The 22,609-nt window shown below is 41.3% G+C and overlaps 1 protein-coding gene across 1 annotated transcript in view; it reads left to right on the top strand.

Moving 5' to 3' along the window:
- Window positions 1–16,985, top strand: part of OSBPL10 (oxysterol binding protein like 10) — a 92,994-nt gene extending 76,009 nt beyond the window's left edge. Inside the window, exons 9-12 of the mRNA XM_060248827.1 lie at window positions 7,984–8,170; window positions 10,052–10,234; window positions 11,666–11,819; window positions 13,871–16,985. Of these exons, the coding sequence (XP_060104810.1) occupies window positions 7,984–8,170; window positions 10,052–10,234; window positions 11,666–11,819; window positions 13,871–13,915 (569 nt within the window). The 3' untranslated portion in view covers window positions 13,916–16,985. The remainder of the gene's footprint in view (window positions 1–7,983; window positions 8,171–10,051; window positions 10,235–11,665; window positions 11,820–13,870) is intronic.
- Window positions 16,986–22,609: the final 5,624 nt, after the last annotated feature.

The following is a 22,609-nucleotide window of genomic DNA, read 5'->3' as shown; positions in this document are numbered from 1 at the left end:
CTGATGGTCAACCGTATCAAATGCGGCCGACAGATCTAGCAATATCAGCACCGCCACGCCACCTCGATCCAGATGCCGCTGGAGGTCATCTACTAAGGTGACCAGCACTGTCTCCGTCCCATGACTTGGGTGAAAGCCGGACTGGCAGGGGTCAAGGATGGAAGCATCATCCAGGAAACCCTGCAACTGCAACGCCACTGCTCTCTCTATAATTTAACCTAAAAATGGTAAATTAGAGACCGGTCGGTAATTTGCCAATTCGTCTGGGTCTGCTGTACTCTTTTTCAGGAGGGGACGGACCATAGCCTCTTTCAAGGATGTTGGAAAACGTCCCTCCGAGAGGGATGTATTTATGATGTCCCGTAAAGGACATCTAAGCTCCCTCTGGCAAGATTTAATCAGCCAGGAGGGGCAAGGGTCCAAATCACAAGTTGTTGGGCATGCAGTCGAGAGAATTCTGTCAACTTCCTCCAGGCTGAGTGTGTCGAAGTGATCCAGAACTAAATCAGAAGACAGGCACGGAGCCTCAGGTTCATGTACTGTATCCAATGTGATAGGCAGGTCCTGGCGGAGCGACGTGATCTTATCTGCAAAAAATTTCGCAAAAGCCTTACAGCCTATCTCTGTTTATTGTTATATTATGATATTATATCATGTTTTGTAAGCCGCCCTGAGCCTGCCTTGGCAGGGAGGGCGTGGTATAAATAAAAACTTATTATTATTATTATTAATTCTATCACATTTGGTCTGCCTTGAGGCAGTGTAGTAAGGTTTCCAATTATTCTAAATAATTGTGCCGGGCGCGAATTTGCAGACGCAATCCTGGCCACAAAGTAGTCTTTCTTTGCGGCCTTGACTGCCATCTCATAAGACTTCATAAACGTTCTATAGGATGTTCTCATCGCTTCATCACGCGTATGCCGCCAATGCCTCTCTAGCTGTCTGAGCCCTTGTTTCAGCTGTCGTAGCTCTGAGGTGTACCATGGAGCCAGCCTCACACGAGGGCGCAGAGGGCGTCGAGGTGCGATCTCGTTGATAGCCCTGGATAGCTGGTTTTGCCAGGTCTCAACCAGGTCATCAAGGGAATCACCAGGGGGCCAGGGATCCCGTAGGGCCATTTGGAACCGTTCCCGGTCCATCAGGCTCCGTGGGCGAGCCAAAATAGACTCTCCGCCCATACAGGGTTGAGGCAGTGTCTCCATATTGGCCTTGAGGGCTAGGTGATCCGACCATGGCACCGCTTCTGCCGCACTAGCTCCTGGTTTTGAGAAAGGTGGTCAAAAATTCAATTAAATAAATATTTATTAAAAGGGGGGAATTTACTCTGTTTTTTAAACAATGAGACTCATTTACTGTGTTGGTTAAGAGTGCTCAATGGATATGAGTGGGCTGTGTAGATTCATTTGGCTGTTTTTAATCTTAATTTTAATAATATGCATATATAATATCTACATATACTTTTAATAATATGTATGTGTGTGTATATATATATGTATGTATATATTTAACAAATATATACATACATATATATATGTTAGGGCACATGCAGTACAAAAATTATATCCCTTTTATCTTAACCCCTTAGTGTATAATAATGACATGCGGTGGGGGGGGGGGAGAGAAATCTTAGATTCAAAACTATACATATAAATGGCTGTTTTGATTAAAATTAATGTGTTAATATGGTGCAGATTTAATTAGATTTTATTTGTTTGTATTTAGTTCTTTCTTTGTTTTGTTTATGGCCTGTTTTTTTCCACTGAACAATCAAATGAAAATTGCCTCTACAATTGGGAAGGGTGCAAAACACTGAGGCTTGGTTCAGATATGATGCCAGATTGTGGTTTGCTGCTATAAGAGCAATCCTGGGAGATCCCTCTTTTCATTCAGCCAGTTAATTAGAGATTTCTGGTTTGAAGATCAGCCAAAATCTGTTATGCCCACGCTTACAAAATATCATTTGCAATTTCCCTGAAAATGTGAACTCCAAATCAGAAATTAAGCCACTGTTTTGCAATCAAATCCGGAAATCTCCAGTTAGCATGGGAGCAGAATAGAGTGCGTGATCTTGAGGATGTCTTGAGTTTATTCACATAACAGCAATTCATGATTTATCACTTTGTCTGAGCAAAGCCAATGAGTAATAACAAATGGGTTAGACCAGATATCTCTGGGAAAACAGAGTCCTGAAGTTTGAGCTAGAAATGGGCTTTATAGGCAAGTGATCTTTTATTATGTTGGGTTTTTTTTAAGAAAGATAATCTTAGCTTTTTTTCAGAGAATAAAAAGATCATAAACTGAGAGTCTCTAAAAGTTGCCTCAAAATGCAACCTAAACACCTTACAAAAGGCACACTGTCAAATTTCTTATGGTTACTTGTGTGTTACTTCAGCCGTTCTGCTGATTTCCCCCAAACAACAAGGTTGGTTCAGGAACAAAGAAAAGGGTCACTTGGACAAATGCATCCACCCCTTTTACTTGTTCTCTTTTATTCTTTGCTTTTTCTGTTCTCTGCTAGAAACAGAGCTGCTATGCTTTTTCCTGTAAATTCCTAATACCTGAGCTGTGGTGTTCTGGAACTTTTGTTGCACATTGCAGTTCAATGCTGTATATATTTGACTTGTTGCAGTCTGGTAAACTTCTTAATGCACGGGTGCAGTGAGTAGCTTTTGGAGTGAGAGACAGGGAAAGAGTGACTATCTGCGGCTTATGTATGTGGCCTACCAGAGTCTTTGACAAGTTAAATACCTGCAGTAGCTTCAGTCATTCAGTGAGGAAGTGAATGAAAGGGGAGCTGTTACTTGCCTAGAAGCAGTAGAGCAGGGGTCCCCAAAGTGATGTCCAGCAACAACTGATTCCCACCAAGTGTTTTTAGAAAATGGGCAGGACCAGGTGAGCCTTTTGCCTAGCAAGGCTTTTGATTGACCATGGGAAATTTGATTGGCTTTTTGGATTTTTTTTTTAAATGTTGCTTTGGCAACAGCTTCCATCCCAGCTCAAAGATCTTCACTGTGTGACTTGAAGGTAAGCTGTGGCAGCCATTTTGTGGCTGTGCCCACCTTGCTGTGTCAGAATTCCAAAAGTGCTCACAGGCTCAAAAATATTGGGGAGTCCTGCAATAGAGTACAACTGAAATAAAAATACTCCGTAAGAGAAGAAAGAGCAGAGTTTTTTCAGACTGGGTTCCAGGCCCCTGGGGTCTATGAGGGAACTCCAAGCAGTCTTCAAGTTCTTTTATAGGGACAAAGGGTGAGCCTGTACCATGCCTGTTCACCTAATGGGGAAACTCATTCTGATGTGAAGTCCCTTCTAATTGAGGGTTGAGATTGCTCATAAGTTAGGCCACCACCTTTTGAGCTGTGGCCTTGCTGAAATCAGTTGCCCACATTATGCAGCTCACACGTCCTTGTGTTAGAACATAAGAGAAGCCATGTTGGATCAGGCCAATGGCCCATCCAGTCCAACACTCTGTGTCACACAGGGGCCAATATATGTGTGTGTGTGTGTACACACACACACACATATATACATATATTGTGGCTAATAGCCACTGATGGACCTCTACTCCATATTTTTATCCAATCCCCTCTTGAAGCTGGCTATGCTTGTAGCCACCACCACCTCCTGTGGCAGTGAATTCCACATGTTAATCACCCTTTGGGTGAAAAAGTACTTCCTTTTATCCATTTTAACCTGACTGCTCAGCAATTTAATTGAATGCCCACGAGTTCTTCTATTGTGAGAAAGGGAGAAAAGGACTTCTTTCTCTACTTTCTCCATCCCATGCATAATCTTGTAAACCTCTATCATGTCATCCCACAGTCGACGTTTCTCCAAGCTAAAGAGCCCCAAGCGTTTTAACCTTCCTTTATAGGGAAAGTGTTCCAAACCTTTAATCATTCTAGTTGCCCTTTTCTGCACTTTTTCCAATGCTATAATATCCTTTTTGAGGTGCGGTGACCAGAATTGTACACAGTATTCCAAATGAGACTGCACCATCGATTTATACAGGGGCATTATGATACTGGCTGATTTGTTTTCAGTTCCCTTCCTAATAATTCCCAGCATGGCGTTGGCCTTTTTTATTGCAATCGCACACTGTCTTGACATTTTCAGTGAGTTATCTACCATGACCCCAAGATCTCTCTCTTGGTCAGTCTCTGCTAGTTCACACCCCATCAACTTGTATTTGTAGCTGGGATTCTTGGCCCCAATGTGCATTACTTTGCACTTGTCCACACTGAACCTCATCTGCCACGTTGACGCCCACTCACCCAGCCTCAACATCTGTACACTTCATGGCTTCTTGTGTAACTTATAAAGCTTATGTATATATTGAAAGCCAAGTATTCCATGCTAAGGGAGAGACTGTGTGTGTAAAGCATGGTCAAGTCACAGCTGATTAATGGCAACCTCCATAAGGTTTTCCAGGCAATACAGAGGTGGTTTCCCATTGCCTGCCTTTGCATAGTGACCCTGGTATTCCTTAATGTTCTCCCATTCAAATACCACAATGGCCAACCCTGCTTAACTTCTAAGATCAGATGAGATTGGGCTAGCCTGGGCCATCCAGGTCAGGGTAAGAGTGACTATAACATAAATTAAGAGACACATTATACATCTTAAATTTTTTTAAACACCCCAAATACTTTCCTTCCATGGCTTACAGACAGAAAAGAAAGGGCACTGTACTTTATTTGACCCTTCTCAATCAGAAAAGCACCTAGTTGCAGGGCTGGTGTTTCCTCATTCCTTCATCTGAGATGAAATAACCCAGGAGGCTCTTTGAAGCACCTAGCAGTAACTTGTTTTGAATGCTTTAGACCATGACACTTTGCTGAGATTCAGAGCCTTTGGACCTCTCAAAGCTGATTCTGGAGGAGGCATTCCTACCAAGGTGAGGTCATGACCTATCTGCTCTGATGTCTTCCATAACAGTTCTGAGAGTTTGAGTCCAATGGCACCTTTAAGGCCAACAAAGTTTAATTCTGGGTATAATTTTTTGTGTGCATGCACACTTCTTCAGATACACTGGAACAAGGCTTTCTCATTCATTACATATAGGTAGATGGGGAAGGGGGGAAGAGTGAGAACTGTGCCATTACTCTTGCAGGAAAACGGCAGTCATTTTTTGGCAGTGTTGGCATTTCTCCCTAAACTGCTGGGATCTGTCTGATACAATTACTTCATTATGAAACCTTGAGCCAAGTATGTACGTGCTGAGCATTTGGGTACTAATCTGATCAATAATAGTTCTGGTTGCATGGCTGTAAGAGTAAATTGCATCTCAGTGCCAGTTTGCTTTGTATGCTTTGGCACTCTACTTTCCTTTATAGGATTATAAATATTTATATGTGGCTTTGCAGCTGGCAGGAAATGTAGGAATATTTCCCTTTGCTTATCAGAGCTCTTACCAGGTTCTTTCTCTTCTTTCTATTTTTCCCCCTTCCTTGCCTAACACAGTCACAAAACTATATAATCATCCTGGGTCCTGAACTCCAGAAAGATGTTCTAAGCTATGAATAAATCAGGAAGGGTTATAGTAAGGGAATAGTTTCTAGGGAGTGTGATTAAACCCCCCCAAACATTTTTGGTACAAATTTGCTTATAAAATACCGATAAGAAACACACCAGTACAAATGTAGAACTATCAAATAAAAAATGCCAATAACTTTGTCTAATTACATGCAATATACAAACATGTACTAGAGCAGCCAGTTATTCCATTCCATTTAATTTCTTATAAAATATTTGTACTATAGTCTCATGTCTGACAAGATAGAGCCTTATTCTGGGATTTGTTGTTCCAATATATAATGAATATGGACCATTTTGCCACAAGGTAACTGAACCATTAGACGTTGTATAGTAGTTTCATCATTCAGAGAACTTTCCATAGTCTCAAATACCACTCATCCACTATTAGTGGTTCTCCCTCCCCAATCTTGTTGCTATGCAGAGCTTAGCTTTTCTTAGTAAATTTAAAATCATTCCAAGTCTTCTCTTCTATTCTGTGGAAGTGTGAAAGAAGTCTTAGTGATGGTGGAAATGTAACATCAAATCACAGCTGACGTATGGTGACCTCCACCTAATTTTTCAAGGCAAGAGACATTCAGAGGTGATTGGCCATTGCCTGCCTCCACATCACAACCCTGGTATTCCTTGGAGATCTCCCATCCAAATATTAGCCAGGGCTGACCCTGCTTAGCTTCTGCGATCTGACAAGATTGGACTAGCTTGGGCTATCCAGATCAGAGTGAAGAAAGTCTTACTTATGGAGTAATTGAATGCCAATTAGTATAGTTCATCATCACAACTAAATAAGTTAACCTTAATCAGTGAGGCCATATTGGCTAAGTGCAAGAAAGGAGAGAGCTGGCTAAGTAGATGCAGCTGATGGAAGGCAATCTGGACCTACTTTTCAAATAGCAGGGCTGGGCCCATGAACATCCCCAAGTTCTGTGGAGGAGAGGACTGAGGCAGGCAGTTTTAAAAGTATGCTAATTTTCATATACAGCTTAAATGCATGCCCATGCTCCTGCACTGCTGTCCTGTGTACCAGTATGTCTAACAATTCATTCCTTTAGCCCAGAGAGTGATAGTATCTCCTCTTAGTGAAGTTGATTCAGTGAGAGCTTCAGAACTGTATCTGAATGTGGTTCGTGTTTTAAGGGTTATGTAAGAATAAAAACAAATGCTGTCTCAAGTTGACTCTCATGTGATGCTAGGATTCCATCACAAGGTTGTTCATATCATTGTGGGTGCTGTTTTGCAGATATTTATTCTGAAAATTACTGTAGCTGCTCTGTGTTACAGTCATGTGACTGAATCTTGCAGTACTGGGAACCATGTGATTACAAACCAGTTGTGTAAAGATTCTCCTGGAGACTGCTTAAAGCTGCTGATCTCTCCTGTTCCATGCTTGGTAGACAATCAAAATAAAGTTTCAATCTTCACTTTTTTGGCTTTCTAATGAGCTGTAATTGTATAGGTCTAATAACCAACTTAATAGGTACCCGAGCTACTATGTTTGTTCATTACTATGTGATATACTGAAAGTGTGTTGCTCAGATATAGTATCACTGAAGAGAAACCACTTATATGCAGTTCAGTTGTTGGGGCTTCTGTTTGTTCATGTAAACAATATCCACAAGGCGGATTTGCATTGGGTGAGGGGGTTAAAATTGGAAGCATGAAGTAATAACCCTAAATGAATTGGCTGAGTCTAGAATATTGTAAGCATAGAATAACTGTTCTCAAGAGACCAGCCTAACTAAAATCTGCATTTTTATTTGCAATAAGTGTATTTAGCTGTAAGTCATGGAGGACAAGGTACTAGAACCTCATTATTCCAAATGTAGGCTGCTGGCAATGGAATCCAGTTACTACATGAGTAAATAGCACATATCTAACACAATCTGAGCAAATATATAATCTTTATGCTGGAAACTCTCACTGTAGTAGAGTAAGATGAGGAAAGGAATTAATTTTATTGAACATTAAGAGGGATTTAGAAGCTGGTAATTTTCATTCTGTCCCTCAGTTTCCTCCTCTTTTGGGACTGTGTGTCACTGAACTACTTTTCTGAAATTTGCAAGGCCATAGCAGAGTTTGGAGATTTAGAGGGTGTTTTCTCTTGCATCGATTCATTGTTCCTATCAGTTGTGATTAATTACATAGCTATTAATTTATCCTAGACTCTAGGAAGGAGCAGTTGCCATCATTCATCGTCTTTTTGTTAAACCTAACCAGATTTAATCAAACCCCTCAAAAATATACATAACTACCCATCAAGAGAAGTATTCCACCGGTATCATAGCTGACCATCCTTCCAGAAATATGACCCAACTATTGACCCTCCCAACCCTAAAAGTTCTTCTCGTTTGAATTAAGCTCACAGTTAGCTTTGTCATTTGTGCAATGTGGTTATGGTTGGTATCCCACCACTGTGCTTTTCTGCTTCTTTTCCCCTCCTCTCCATAGGTGTTCTCTATCTGCTGGAACACGGGGAGGAATATGTATTCACGCTGCCTAGTGCCTATGCACGCTCTATACTTACCATTCCTTGGGTGGAGCTTGGGGGTAAAGTCAACATTCATTGTGCCAAGAGTGGCTACTCAGCTACTGTCACATTTCATACCAAGCCTTTCTATGGAGGAAAAGTACACAGGTACTGAAAACTGTCTTTTGCTTGCATTTCATTTCTTTTATTAATGTACTAAGGCAAGATGCCTTTTTAGGTCTGTATCTGATAGTTGTTAATTTTATTGTGACAAAGTGTGGGCATTGTCCTACTTGCCTTCACAACTGTAATGGAGCTTACTGATGTTTCAGTTTCATAGAGAAGGTGGAAGAGATGGAATATGCCAAACAGTACTGTGTAAGTGATACAAGATAGGAATTTGAATCCAGATCGAAGCCCAATGCTGTTATTCAGTAGGCCGTATTAGCTCAGTGTGGTGTATCTTAGATTGTAATTTTGGGCACAAATGAAAGTTCTCTTAAGAACATAAGAACATAAGAGAAGCCATGTTGGATCAGGCCAACGGCCCATCAAGTCCAACACTCTGTGTCACACAGTGGCAAAAAATTTTATATACACACATACACTGTGGCTAATAGCCACTGATGGACCTGTGCTCCATATTTTTATCTAAACCCCTCTTGAAGGTGGCTATACTTGTGGCCGCCACCACCTCCTGTGGCAGTGAATTCCACATGTTAATCACCCTTTGGGTGAAGAAGTACTTCCTTTTATCCGTTTTAACCTTTCTGCTCAGCAATTTCATCGAATGCCTACGAGTTCTTGTATTGTGAGAAAGGGAGAAAAGTACTTCTTTCTCTACTTTCTCCATCCCATGCATTATCTTGTAAACCTCTATCATGTCACCCTGCAGTCGACGTTTCTCCAAGCTAAAGAGTCCCAAGCGTTTCAACCTTTCTTCATAGGGAAAGTGCTCCAGCCCTTTAATCATTCTAGTTGCCCTTCTCTGGACTTTCTCCAATGCTATAATATCCTTTTTGAGGTGCGGCGACCAGAACTGCACACAAATGAGACCGCACCATCGATTTATACAGGGGCATTATGATACTGGCTGATTTGTTTTCAATTCCCTTCCTAATAATTCCCAGCATGGCGTTGGCCTTTTTTATTGCAGACGCACACTGTCTTGACATTTTCAGTGAGTTATCTACCACGACCCCAAGATCTCTCTCTTGGTCAGTCTCTGCCAGTTCACACCCCATCAACTTGTATTTGTAGCTGGGATTCTTGGCCCCAATGTGCATTACTTTGCACTTGGCCACATTGAACCGCATCTGCCACGTTGACGCCCACTCACCCAGCCTCAACAGATCCCTTTGGAGTTCCTCACAATCCTCTCTGGTTCTCACCACCCTGAACAATTTAGTGTCATCCGCAAACTTGGCCACTTCACTGCTCACTCCCAACTCTAAATCATTTATGAACAAGTTAAAGAGCATGGGACCCAGTACCGAGCCCTGCGGCACCCCACTGCTTACTGTCCTCCACTGCGAAGACTGCCCATTTATACTGACTCTCTGCTTCCTATTACTAAGCCAGTTTTTGATCCACAAGAGGACCTTGTGTAATAATAATTGAGAAAAATGGGAGCTGTATAAGTTCAATCTGGTTTCAGTAGAGCATGTTGAACAACTTCCTAGCAAGATTGTGCCTATTTGTTTAAATATGCATATCTTAATTATAAATGTCACAAGTCTGACTTGCATGGAGGTTTGCTTCTGGGTTTTTTTTGGGGGGGGTGTATAATCATATATTGAGATGATACGAGTATAGGAGAAAACAAATTTATGCAGCTAGGTAATCAGAATGTTCTGAACACAGTATCATGGATGTTTTCCATCTCAAAAGCATATCTGTTTTTTTAAAAAATAAAACCATGCATGAAAACCAAATTCTAAACTGGGTTTCTTCTCTTGAGGTTAATTATGGAGGAAATATTTACATTGTTTTGAAGTTACTCCTTGTACCAGTAATCGGTGTTAACATTTGTGTTGTCATTTGAATAAGGGTCTCGGCAGAGGTGAAACATAATCCCACCAATACCATTGTATGTAAGGCACAAGGAGAATGGAATGGCACGCTAGAATTTACATACAGCAGTGGAGAAACCAAAATAATTGACACCAGTAAGCTACCCATTATACGCAAGAAGATTAGACCAATAGCAAAACAAGGTCCATTTGAATCAAGGTGAGGATGTGTTTTGTTTTTTGGAAAATCACTACCTCTAGCAGGGTCAATAGTTGCTGCTGACAGCAGCCATTATGGGTGCTGATGGGTATTTTCAAAAGCAGTTTGGTAGAGGATGCAAAATTGTTGTTCAAACTGAGACCATACTTGGTTGGATGCACACAGCCTTAAAATAGCCTTTTGAATCATGACCAGTAGCTGCAATCCAAAGAGCTGCATTAGCGGTGTCTAAGGAATTTGGAGTGTTTACTGGAATTTTTGAAAGTACAAATTAGGGAAGACTGTAATTCTCTGCCTGAAGGCTTCAGGTCAGCTGTACTTTATCAAAATTCAGTGCTCAGAGTAAAATAAATACTTTAAAAACACAATATAGGGCTGTACAACTGTGTCTACTTAGGACGCCATCTTGGCCTCCCTCCCCATTGTAGACTTGTCATATTACACACTGTTTTGGAAGTCTTTTTCCAAAACAGTTATGAGTGGGTCACTCATTGAAAAACACAAGCCCTGAATTCCTTTGGGTGCCTGGTACTTGGGGGGGGGGGGCTCTTTGATCTTTTCTACAATATGGTAGAGAACATAATGTAAACAATTCATAGTTACTGCTGATGTGAAACTTCACATAGCAAATCTGCTTAGACATTGAAAAATTGCTTTTCTGTCACTCAGAGTAGGTTTTATATTTATTGTTATCAAGTATTGAACCTTTCAAATGCTAAAAGCCAGACCAAGAAAACAATCATGTCAGAATATCTGAGGTCATACTTGCTGCTATCCATTGAGTGCTCTGTTAATAGCAGATAATCACCACTGGAACAGCTAATAGTCACTCAGTGCAAACTTTTTTGTTTTTACTGTGTATATAACTGTTGTCATTTTATACTTGTTAAGTAGTCCTAGAATGTATGGTGTCAAAGCTTGACTGAAATAGGAAAATGTGGTATGTTGGCCAGATACTGCCTCTCCAAGCAAAGAGCTTCCCAATTAGAGCACTTGGATTCGAGTCCAGCAGCACTTTAGAGACTAGCCAGATTTTTGGGTTGTGAGCTTTTGAGAGTCAAAGCTCCCTTCATTAGATGCAAGTAGGAATGGAGATCTGAGTCTTTCTATCCCACTCAAAAGGTGGGAGGGATGTTGTAAAGAAGGAACGCAGGATGCAAAGGTACAATGCATATTATATGTAATCTGCTTGATTAGAGCAGAGGGGAAATGCAGAGCTTGAGCTATGAGTTAGAAGTCCTTTGCTGCAGACAGTCACTGACACTTTGGGGTTTCTGGGGGGCCTGGCTTGTGAAGCTGAATCTCATTTGCTGACTTGAATAGGCTTGGGGGTTTGAATCATCATCATTCCACAAAAATGTTGGTTTTGATGCAAGGCGTTAACTTTCTCATCCTCTTGTTTTTATTTTACGGTTTGATCTGCTATACTAGGCATCTCTGGCAACATGTCACCAACGCCCTGAAAGAAAACAACATTGGTCTAGCGACAGAGCATAAGCGCCTCCTTGAAGAGAGGCAGAGAGTAGAAGGGAGACAGCGGGAAGTTAGCAATACACCATGGAAACCAAAATATTTTATCAAAGAGGTAATGAGAATGCCATGAAGGGTCAGACAGCAAAGAGTTCTTTATTTTTCTTTGCCATGGCAAGCCACTGTGCTATCCTGAGGGATCCTTCTGATGTCTGATTCAGAAGTGTTTCTGGACTTCAAGACACTTGCAGTGCTTTAATTGTTCTCTAGCATTTTCTTCCATATTACCAAATTGGGAATGATGCATGCTTATTTTAAAAAGCGTCCTCCTGCCACTGGGCTTTTATGCATAATGGACAAGGCTCACTCTTCTTTAAAAGAATGAAATACTGTAGTCAAGGAAGGATATTTTAGTGGAAAGACATGGAATCAGTGTATCAGGAAATCCAGAGACTGGAGCCATGGACAGATAAGACAGATCCTTCTACAAACCTAAAAACCCCCTCAGATTTGCAGAAAAAATGGAAAACTATATTGGGGGATTAAATTTCCACCAAGTAATAGAAGCAGCACCTGTTTCTTTAAGAAATAAATACCCTTAGTGGTCATAGCCAGGCAATCATATTGTTTTGCCAACCTTCAAGCCTTGGTTTCTGTCAGTAAAGGCAGGGGGAGGGAGTAGGGCCCTTTACAGGGCTATTTTCGCCTCTGAGGAAGGACTCATCAGGGCCAGGGCCAACAGCAACCAGCAGGTTACTTGATACCACCTGACCAGCATGATGACTCACCAAGGCCTGGCTGCTTTCTACAGCAGTCACCCATAAAAAACAGTGCAGTGTAGTGGTTACTGTCCCGGACTAGGTTCTGGGAGATGCAGATTTGAATCCCCATTGTGCCAAGCTTACTGGGTAACCTTGGGCTAGTTATGCATTTCAGCTTACCTCATGTGATTGTAGTGAAGATAAAATGGAGGAGAGGATAATGTTGTAAGGTGTTTCAAATCCCTGTTTGGAGAAAGGCAGTGTATAATTAAATAATAAATACAGCTGAAGATGAGGGGCATATCAAAGGTAGTTTTGGTTGATTGGTGGAAAGGAAGCAAGGGAGGATGCTTGGGGTTGCCAGGAGGAGGGAAAAAGGACATTGTGGACAGAAGAGATATGGAGGGCACCTCATATCCCCCTGGAATTCTTTGTTGGTTCCCACAGTGAATCTGGGCCAGGTGTGGTGTCCAGAATGGCATGACTGGACCATTGTTTTCCTGGATAGAAAATGCTAGGAGAAGGGAAGGAGAGAAATCTGAAGACAAGGAGCAGCTGGCTGGTGAATGGGACAAAGAGAAGAAAGCAGGAAAAGGGGAGAGGCTATGGGGGCTTTTGAGAATAGGAAGCAGTAGCGTTGGAAGGGAAAATGAGATGCTCCTGCAAGTCCTTTTGGGCCCCTGATTTGTTTTGCTAAAGTCTTTGAACTACAATGGGCCCTCATAAGGACTTTTTTTGAGCAGGAACACACAGGAATGCAGTTCTGGCTGGCTTGGCATAAGGAGATGTGGCCTAATATGCAAATAAATTCATGCTGGGCTTTTTCTATAAGAAAAGCCCTGGCCCCCATTATCTGAGTGCTTTGTGTGTGTGTTCATATACACTGGTTGTCTAGAAACAGGGTTGATGACAAGACTGTCCTAGTTAGTTGCCACATATGAAAATCTTAATTCATGGTTTTCTTTGCACTTAGCATGCTTAGAGGAGCAGCAGCATGGGCCATGAGAGAATGAAACTGTGGACAGAATAGCCATGGCATTGAAGTAATCTCAAAACAGGCTGCTTTGTTACCTAATAATCATAACGATGCAAAGTTGTAATTGCAAGGGGACAATGGGCAGTCACAATGTAGTTAGAGCCATTTCCAGCCTTTTCTGTAGCAGATGCCTTATTCCAAGATCCAGGCTTTTGAGACTGTTTTGTTAGCAGTAGCCTCCAGTCTTGAGGAGGCTCACCACTGGTCAGTTAACTTCTGCATGTTCACAGTATCCTTGCTCTCATATAAATTGCTGCTGTGAATCGTGGCAGTTCTATACAAGCTTGTGGGATACTTGTTATCTTGTGTGAGTAGCAAGCTGCATTGTAATAAAGTGAGATTTATTTGCAAATTTCATTTTCTTCACAGAGTGATGGATGGCTCTACTTTGATCCCCTCTGGAAGAACCATTGATAAGATCTGGACTCATGAAAAACCTGTTTCCTAGAGGCATTAAACAGATGCATTATTTACATTTCAGGTGTGATTAAGTCTTGCTATAAATTAAAAGCTGTGTACTGTGTATACAATATACTGTATACAATATACTGTGTACTGTATACAATTCTGAACAGCTAAACGCTGAAGTTTACTGAGAAACTATTTTGTGTGCATCTATAGACTTGCACACTTACTGTGTATTATGTCAAAGCCTATTTTACACACACACAACACACACAGGATCTGATCTTTTGCATTGAAGCCAGTGCGTATCATGTTGCTTGCAAGATCAGATCTTGCATTGGGAATGAACACTTTAAAAATTACTAATTGACATTTTCTATTTTTCACATTGCCAAAAATGTTTTTGCACTTAAAACCACTTGACACTTGATGGCCGTTTCATGGTCAAGCCCGTGACTTAAATTACTTGCTTTGTTTGACTCAAGAATGCTGATTCTCCTGGGGTATCTGTGTAAGAGCATGTTTGTCTTCGCAACTCACTCTCAAGTGCGTGTTTCCTGGTGTCTTGGAAGAAGATGGGAATATTTTAAGCAGCCTTGTCCAAGTTCATCCCCTGTATCCTGTTCTTCTTCCAACAGCAGGTTTTGCATACTCCTTTTCTGCATACTCCTTTTACTCTTTTGGTCCTTGGACATCAGGATCTCTGGGTGGTGTCAGAGGCTGAATGTGGCAGAGGCCTCTAAAATACTGTGCTTCTCAGACCAGTCATTATCCTTTTGAGCACAAAGTAGCTCCCTCTTACTTCTGCATTGCTAACTGGTCAGATGACTTTTCATTTATACAGAGAATATGCCCATCCTCTTAAGAAATAAATTTAGCTGCTGTGACAGTCCTTCATGGCAAAGAGCTTTCAAAAGGGAGAGAATCCTGCACCATACACAGTCTTTGGAATATTAGCTCCCCCAACCCTCAAGCGTTAAGTTACTCCTGTGCAAGAGTGAAGGCAGATTCAGAGGGTTTTTTAAAAAAAACTTTCTGCAGGTGTGGGAAATAATTATACAAACCTCAGTCAGTATTCTTAATTTAGCTACTGAAAGTTAGTTTAAGGGATTAAATCCAGCCCCTGATCCTGTAGAGCATCCCCAGTTGATGGATCGGGCAGGAAAACTGTACACACAGCAACTGTTGTATATGTGCAGTTTTGCCAGTCCATCCAAGGAGGTGCATGCCAAAGCTTAGCTGCCCTGGGCCAATAGGGGAACCATGTGTATCCCTAACTTCTGAGTGGCTTAGAAGGTCCATGTTAGCTTAGTTGGTATCAGCAATTAGATTGTGGTTTTGTAGGGAGTTTGGACAACCACTGAAGAATTCATAGACAGGATCAATAAGTACAAGGAACGCTATTGGGACACTACAAAAGTCATTTTACAGTAGGCAGAAAAGTTCACATAAATCCATCATGAGATGGAAACTATATGAAGTTAACAGTACTAAAACTTGGTTGTGCTTCAGTCGTGTTATTCTGTTGATATCTCTTAAAAGCAAAATAAGGCTGAATTTAAATTAATGTTTGTGTAGAATGTTCTCTGCTCAATCCTTAAATTATTTTCATGGAATCCCTTTAAAAATTCTATTTGGTAGACATGCAAACTGATCTTTACATTGTACTGATTATTTTTGTGCCTTCTGTTAAATCCCTGCTACTCACACATTGTATATAAACAGAAAAAAATCTAGTTAGGTACACCTGGTAATAAGCTTTTTTAAAAAAAAAAATAAAAAAAATATTTTCTGCTAAGGTAGCAGTCAAAACTATATATGTATCTCTTATAAAGGAATGTATCACATCATGTTACCTTTTGAGTTATCCTTTCATTATCTGCTTTTCATTGAAAGAGCTTCACAGTTGCCTCAAGATGCAGTGATGAACTCCACTCTTGAGTCGCCTGTATTGTACACTTATCTTGGCATATGAAAGCCATTGTATTTACAAAAGAGTTTTTCTTACAATGTGTTTAACCTCTTTTCAAGGAAATAAAACTTGTACAACCTCAGATGTATAGAAATCTGTTTTGAAAAGGAAAGCCATATAGCCTAGGCTTTTCTCTCTGTTTCTAAAAGCCAGTCACCTGTACTTACAGACTCCAGTACTACCAGCAAAAACCTCGTTTGCCCAGTTTGAATCTCGAGGCCCCAGGAAATCATAGCAAGGTTATCTGAAATTCAGACTAAAATCATTGTTCACTTTTCTCAGTACCATGCTTTGATCATTCACCAAAGAACCATTTACATTTCTCTGGAATTATTTTTTGTCTTGTTTTTCTTTGCATCTTGGCTAGAGTCTAGACTCTTCCCCCCTCAGATTTGTGTGACTGTAATTATTTGCAGAATAGAGCTTTTGGAGGCCAAATATATTTACAGATCTACTTTCATGTAAAATGAAGCGCTGATTTGGATCCAGGGCCCTGGTGTTCACCACACTACTCTTGCTGTTTCCCAGGTAGGAATTCCCCTCTGGAATTGCATTAAGTGTGGTAGAGGAAAAAAGACAGGGATCAAGTCTTATTTCCTGCATGGGTGTGCTGCACGGAGCTGGTTGCTTGCACAGAAATTAAGGTGTGCCACAGGGTCTATAGGATCAGCCTTTGCTTTGATAATGCTGATCAAGAAAAAAAATTCTCACATGAAAGCCAGGAGAATCATTAATTTTCTTTCCCATATACACACTGCTCCATGCATTTTGCAACTGAGACATTATGTTGGGGCGGGGGGGGGGAGGTATATAAAGAAGCAACATGCCTTATTTGTTGGTCTTATGTTTGTCTTGCACCTGCAACTGAATACTTCCTTTGAGTGTACACTTTGAACTGTAATGTAAATTTTGATGTACTTCCAGTTAACCTTTGTGCACAGCTGTAGGACCTATGCAAAAATTTTCTTACATAGAATTGTTCAAAAAGTTTATACGTATTTGTTAAAAATCAAATTATCTGGCAGTCACTTCTGATTAGCCTTTCTTTCATAATTTGTGAATTAAAATCACAAACTGGAGACACTCAATAAATTTTATTTGAATGTATTGGTTATGATTCACTGTTGTCTGTTTTATTCAGCTGTTCTAAATCTCTAATATCTCGTGCAATCCAACAGTCAGATTTCATTTACATTAATATTCAACCTCAATTTCAGTAGGACTTGTGCTGGCATTTGAGGGACTATATGTAAGTTGTGATGTCAAGTAAAGTATGATGGGTAGGAGCCGATGTAAATAAGCCATGATTTGACAATTGAGAACATATTTTCTGGGTTATGTTTTGCACTAGTTTATCATAAAATGGAAGAGTACTCAAAACTTCAGTTCAAATACAGCGGCAGCTTTGTTTGCTGACATTTCATTACCCAGAACATCCAGTTGACACCCATTGTTCAGAGAGCAAACTCTACTTGTGGTTTTGGGCATGTGAACTCCACTAAGAACATAAGAGAAGCCATGTTGGATCAGGCCAATGTCCCATCCAATCCAACACTGTCACACAGTAGCCAGAAAATCCAGTGCCATTAGGAGGTCCACCAGTAGGCCCAGAACACTAGATTCCTCCCACTGTCTCCCCCCGCCCCCCCCCCCCCATGCACCAAGAATACAGAGCATCACTGCCCCAGAGTTCCAACAATACATTGTGGCTAATAGCCACTGATGGGCTTCTGCTCCATATGTTTATCCACCTTGATGCCTCTAGTCAATGCTGGTGTGGTCAGCTGATGTCATCCTAGAGTTTTCTTTCACCATTCAACCTTCCTGTAGGTGTTGGGACTGGGCAGCTTATCTGCTTGATATGTAGAATGGGGTCCCTGGCTGCAGGGAAAGGAAAGGGCCCCACCAGGTGTGAGGGCTATTACAGTGGCATTTCTAGTGGGATGAAGATTGGTTGTGTGAATTCCCCCAGGTATGGGCTGTAGAGTGGTAAGCTTGAATAAATGGCAACCACCATTCTCTATGACTGCCATATGACAAATTTTAAATTGTACTTATTTTGAATTCAACTAGAGTTGGCAACAGCCTCATGTAAGGATGAGGTGGCATAATGAGTGAGGTAGATGGAACACCTAATCTGTAAACCTATGTCTGCATTACAACTACATTGTTAACAATGTAAAAAGTGAGAGACTTCCCCCCCTTCATGAATGAAAGCTTAGTTATATAGCAGGAACTGAGTTAGGCATGGTCGCTACTAGAACTAAAGTTTGATTAAAATGGGTACTGCTCTTGCTTCCATTATTTGTATTACTCTTAGCTATGCAAACATTTCTCCCCCTGCCCTACACACTATTACCAGCTTTAGTGTACTTTGCACATAGAGGGACAATTGCCCAGTGACCCTTATGAATATGCATTTCAGAACAGAACCTGATTATGTGTATTTAACAAATTTGATTGTAGATCTTTCAGTGCCTGAAAGTGTAATCCTATACAGAGTTATTCTGCTGCACAGAATTGCACTACAGAAGCCATAAACATCTAAGAAACAATCTTCTTCCTCTGGAGTTAAATATGAATCACTTGCATCTATCAAAACCAATTTGAAAGATGGATATAGCTGCCTGATCCCATGCCAGCAAAAGCCAGAACTTTGTGCCATCCAATACCACCGTTTCAATCTTAAACTTCAGTAGAGTCTAAAACATTTTTAACAACAACACAATCTAAAACAGGTTTGTCAAACTCATTTGTTAGGAGGGCCGGATCTGACAGAAATGGGACTTTGTGGGGCTGGGCTTTGTATGTCATAAAATGTAATGTGAGGTAGCAGAGATACAAACTTTATAAAGGACACAGACAAACACAAAGATATTTTTTAACTTAATACAAACATGCTTAAAACTCTTGAAGTATTTCATTTAAAATAAAACATCAAGAAAAATATAAAATGCTCTGAGTTTGGGAAAACATGAAATTTGGGGGAATAGTGGGATTTGGCAATGCAATTTTAAAAATGAAACATCAAGAATCATAGAAACTAAAAATAGAAAATGCTCTGAGCTTGGGAAAAACAATGAAATGGCATTGCAAGCTCCCCCTCCCCCCAGTCTACTCAGATTGGGAATGGCTGTCCAGTGTAATATTCCCCTTTGGCTGTGTGTTCCCAGGTTAGAGTACTCACTAGGTCAGGTCCATGCAGTAGAGACAGGCTGGCTCAAAGCATCAACTCTTGACCAATTTTGCTCTCAGCTTACCCCGCGGTCATGTTCCTCTTCTCTGCAGCTTCTGTTGGATTTCCCACTATCTGCACCGGAGTTACAGGAAGCGTTGCGGCTCTTGCACAGCAAACGGAAACCGCTAAAAACCAGTTCCCATTCACTGTGCAAAAGCTGCAACACTTCCTGTAACTCCAGCGCGGATAGTGGGAAATCTGACGGATGCTGCGCAGAGAAGAGGAACATGAGTGCAGGGTAAGCTGAGTGTGAAATCGGTCTTTTTTTCAAGGACACAACTCCAGGAAGCATAAACTGACTATAGAATGCTGAAAGTGAAACTGATCTGTACTCTGTTGAAACACACTGCAGCACAAAGTTACAAGGAAAATGTGGAGTGGATTTTCCATTAAGGTATCTGGGCCCTACCTACCTGGGCATAGAGACCTTAGTGGAAGATCCATTCCACGTTTTCCTTGCAGCTTTGTTTACTCCTGCTGCTGGCAAAGACAAGGGAGAAAGAGCAGGAAACTTCGTCAGCCTTGGCGCTCCGAAGGGTGATGAGGGGGGAAGGAATCCTATGGCTGGACATCTGACACCCCTGGTCTGAAACATTACTACATTTACTGTATGTAGCATGGGCATAGCCAGGATTTTAAAAGATGGGAAGGGGGCCATCCTTTCCCATCCACTGCTGCTTCTCAGCTTTCTCGGGTAGGGGTAAAAGCTGAAAGCTCTGAAAGTGGCCAAGTCAAGGCAGCCAACCCTAAAATTTTGGAGTCAAGAAGGGATTGCATGTTGCATGCAAGCAAGGGGGTTTCCTTTCACCACCCTCTCCCCCACCCCAGCACTGTGTAGCCAGCAGCTCCATCCTTCCCCCCCTTCCCCAGCCTATTTAATATGACTTCCTCCACTTCCCGCTCCTCCCCTCTCCGCCTGCTGCTTTTGCTGCTGCAGTGCACTCTGCCCTGTTCAGCTCTCCTGGCTCCGGCTGCCCTAATGATTCGCTAGCTCAGCAATGGCAAAAAAAAAAGGAAAAAAGCAGGCCGGGCCCCCTGGAAGTAGGGGAGCAGTGCCCCCACAGCTTCCCCCCATTTGCTCCAGTATTCTTTCCCACACTGTTTCCTTGTTCCCTCTCCCCTTTCCTGGCTCCTTCTCTTTCCCACCTACCCACCCATTAACCTTTCATCTGCCTACCCCCATCTTCAGCTATATTATTCGTTTATCTCCTACACTTCTCTATCACAGAGATCCAAAGCTGCTTACATTTTACCCTCACAACAACCCACTGAGGTAGAGCAGGCTGAGAATTGTAACTGACCCAATGAGCTTGCATAGCAGAGCGGGTCTCCTAGAACCTAGTCTGAAATTAACCACTACACCACAGATTTTCATGCAGTGGCTGCTGTAGTGAGTGACTGAGTCTGGGTGAGTTGTGTAAGTCTAATGGAAAAGGCCCTCCCTCCCTCTGCTTTTTTTACTGACAGAAACCAAGGCTTGAAGGCTGCCAATACTTTTGTGATTTTCTAGCCACAGCCATAGAGATCACTTGTTTCTTAAAATTACAGGTGCTGCTTCTATTTTGTTTTTAATACACCTCCCATGTTTTGTTTTGTCTTTAGATTTTTCTGCAAACCTAGGGCTTTTTCAGAAAGATCTCTGTAGAAGGATACCTCCAGTCTCTGGCTTTATGTATCCACATATGTGGCTATGTTGAGAATTAGTAATAATTAGTAAGGGGCTGAATATCATGACCATTTTGCACATTACACAAAGGGGAGCCTATATTTACCATGCAATCTCCTCTCTCCAGCTCACCCTATTTTTTTCTTCTGGGCATGTGGCTTCCTTTGTGGTACTGTCTTAACAGTTTGAGAACTGCTCCTCTAGCTGCAACAGGATTAAGTGACATCCAGTGCATACTCTTCCCAGCAAGTCAATGAAACAACAATGCTCACACAGTGCCACCTACCAGGTAGCAACTGATTTTCATAAAGGGAAAGGAACTGCAATACTGCAGCATGCTTGGTTCTGCTCCCGAAACTCCTGAAGTCTTATATTTCATATTAGACTTGTAGACTGACTCACACCCGATATCATATAGTCCATGAGAACTTACTATGTGTATGGGGAGAAATTAAAATAGGTTAGGCTTTTAAAGTACACCAGTGGCAATGGTAGACTGGTGCACCATAACCTCATTTAAGTGGCAAGATAGAAATATCTTTCTGGTACCGCATTTTATTTCACCTGAACCAGCAATTTCCTTACTGTTGTTTGTATATTTATGAGGCAAGACTGAGAGGAAGGGGGTGAAGTCAGCTGACCAAGGCTTGCTCCTCCCCCTAGAGGAAACTGGGTGTTCCTGTAGCCCTGCTCTTCCTCCTTCCGGCTGGGCAAAGTCTGGGTCTGGCAGCAGGTAATACTGTTGTTTGTATATTTATGATGTAATAAAGTCACTATTAAAACTGATAGCAAGCTTTTTTAAAAAAAACCCCTGCAACTTCAAAGCATTTTGGATGTTTCATTTCTAGCTTTATTTGTAAGAAAACTTTTTTGTACTTAAATGAAGTAAAAACTGGTTGCAGAAAAGCCTTCTCTAAAATAACATTTTCATTCCTACAATTATTAAAAAGCATATGTTGTACTTCCAATTGAGGACATATATTTTTTTTAAAAAATTAAAAAATGTCCCTGCATTACTATGGTTATATAACTGGTACTGATAACTGCAAGGTCAGGTTTCCTCAGACAATATTTCTGACTCCCATACAACTGATATTTTACTTGTGGTTCCAATTATTATTGCATCATGTTACTGTGAAAACATAACCATAATGATGGTGGCTTGTACCATTTGTGACAGCTCCGAACTCAAAGGATTTCAAGATACACAAAGAAACACAGCTTTTTAAGTTAACCCAAAGGAGGAAACCCCCAAAGAGACAGAGTGGTGAGGACTGAGTACAGTCCCGGAGGAACAAAATATGGGATGAAATTGAGAAGTGGTTGGGGAAAAAAACCTACAGGCAGATAAGAAAACTGGCCTGAGGTTGGTGGCTGAACATTTCCCAGAATTACAACTGATCCCCAGGGTACAGCAATCATTTCCCCTGAAGAAATGCCTGCTTTGAAGGGTGGCATTATAGCTTGCTGAGGTTCCTTCCCTCTCTAGGTTCTACTCTCCTCCCCCTCGCCCACCAAAAATCCAGGAATCCAGAAAAATCCCCATAGCTGGCAAACCTAGCTCAAGCCCATGTAAGGTTACAGAATCATGAAGAGAGATTTTGGAGGGGAAGAGGAGTCCCAAATTGTTCCTCCCTCTAGCACTTCCTCACGGATGCCTCTGCTAAAAAGAAAGCTTATACATTTGCACAACTGGATATCAAATTTGATTTTTAAAAAAACCTTATGAAAAAGTTAGCTATCTGAAGTTTCATATTAGAACTATAACTCAGATTTATAGAAGTGATATTAATAATGTGGTACTGTTAAAGAGAATCCAATAAGAAG

This window comes from Heteronotia binoei, chromosome 10 (genome assembly GCF_032191835.1).
Source record: "Heteronotia binoei isolate CCM8104 ecotype False Entrance Well chromosome 10, APGP_CSIRO_Hbin_v1, whole genome shotgun sequence".
Taxonomy (NCBI): Eukaryota; Metazoa; Chordata; class Lepidosauria; order Squamata; family Gekkonidae; genus Heteronotia; species Heteronotia binoei.
This window is presented reverse-complemented; position numbering and strand designations above follow the sequence as displayed.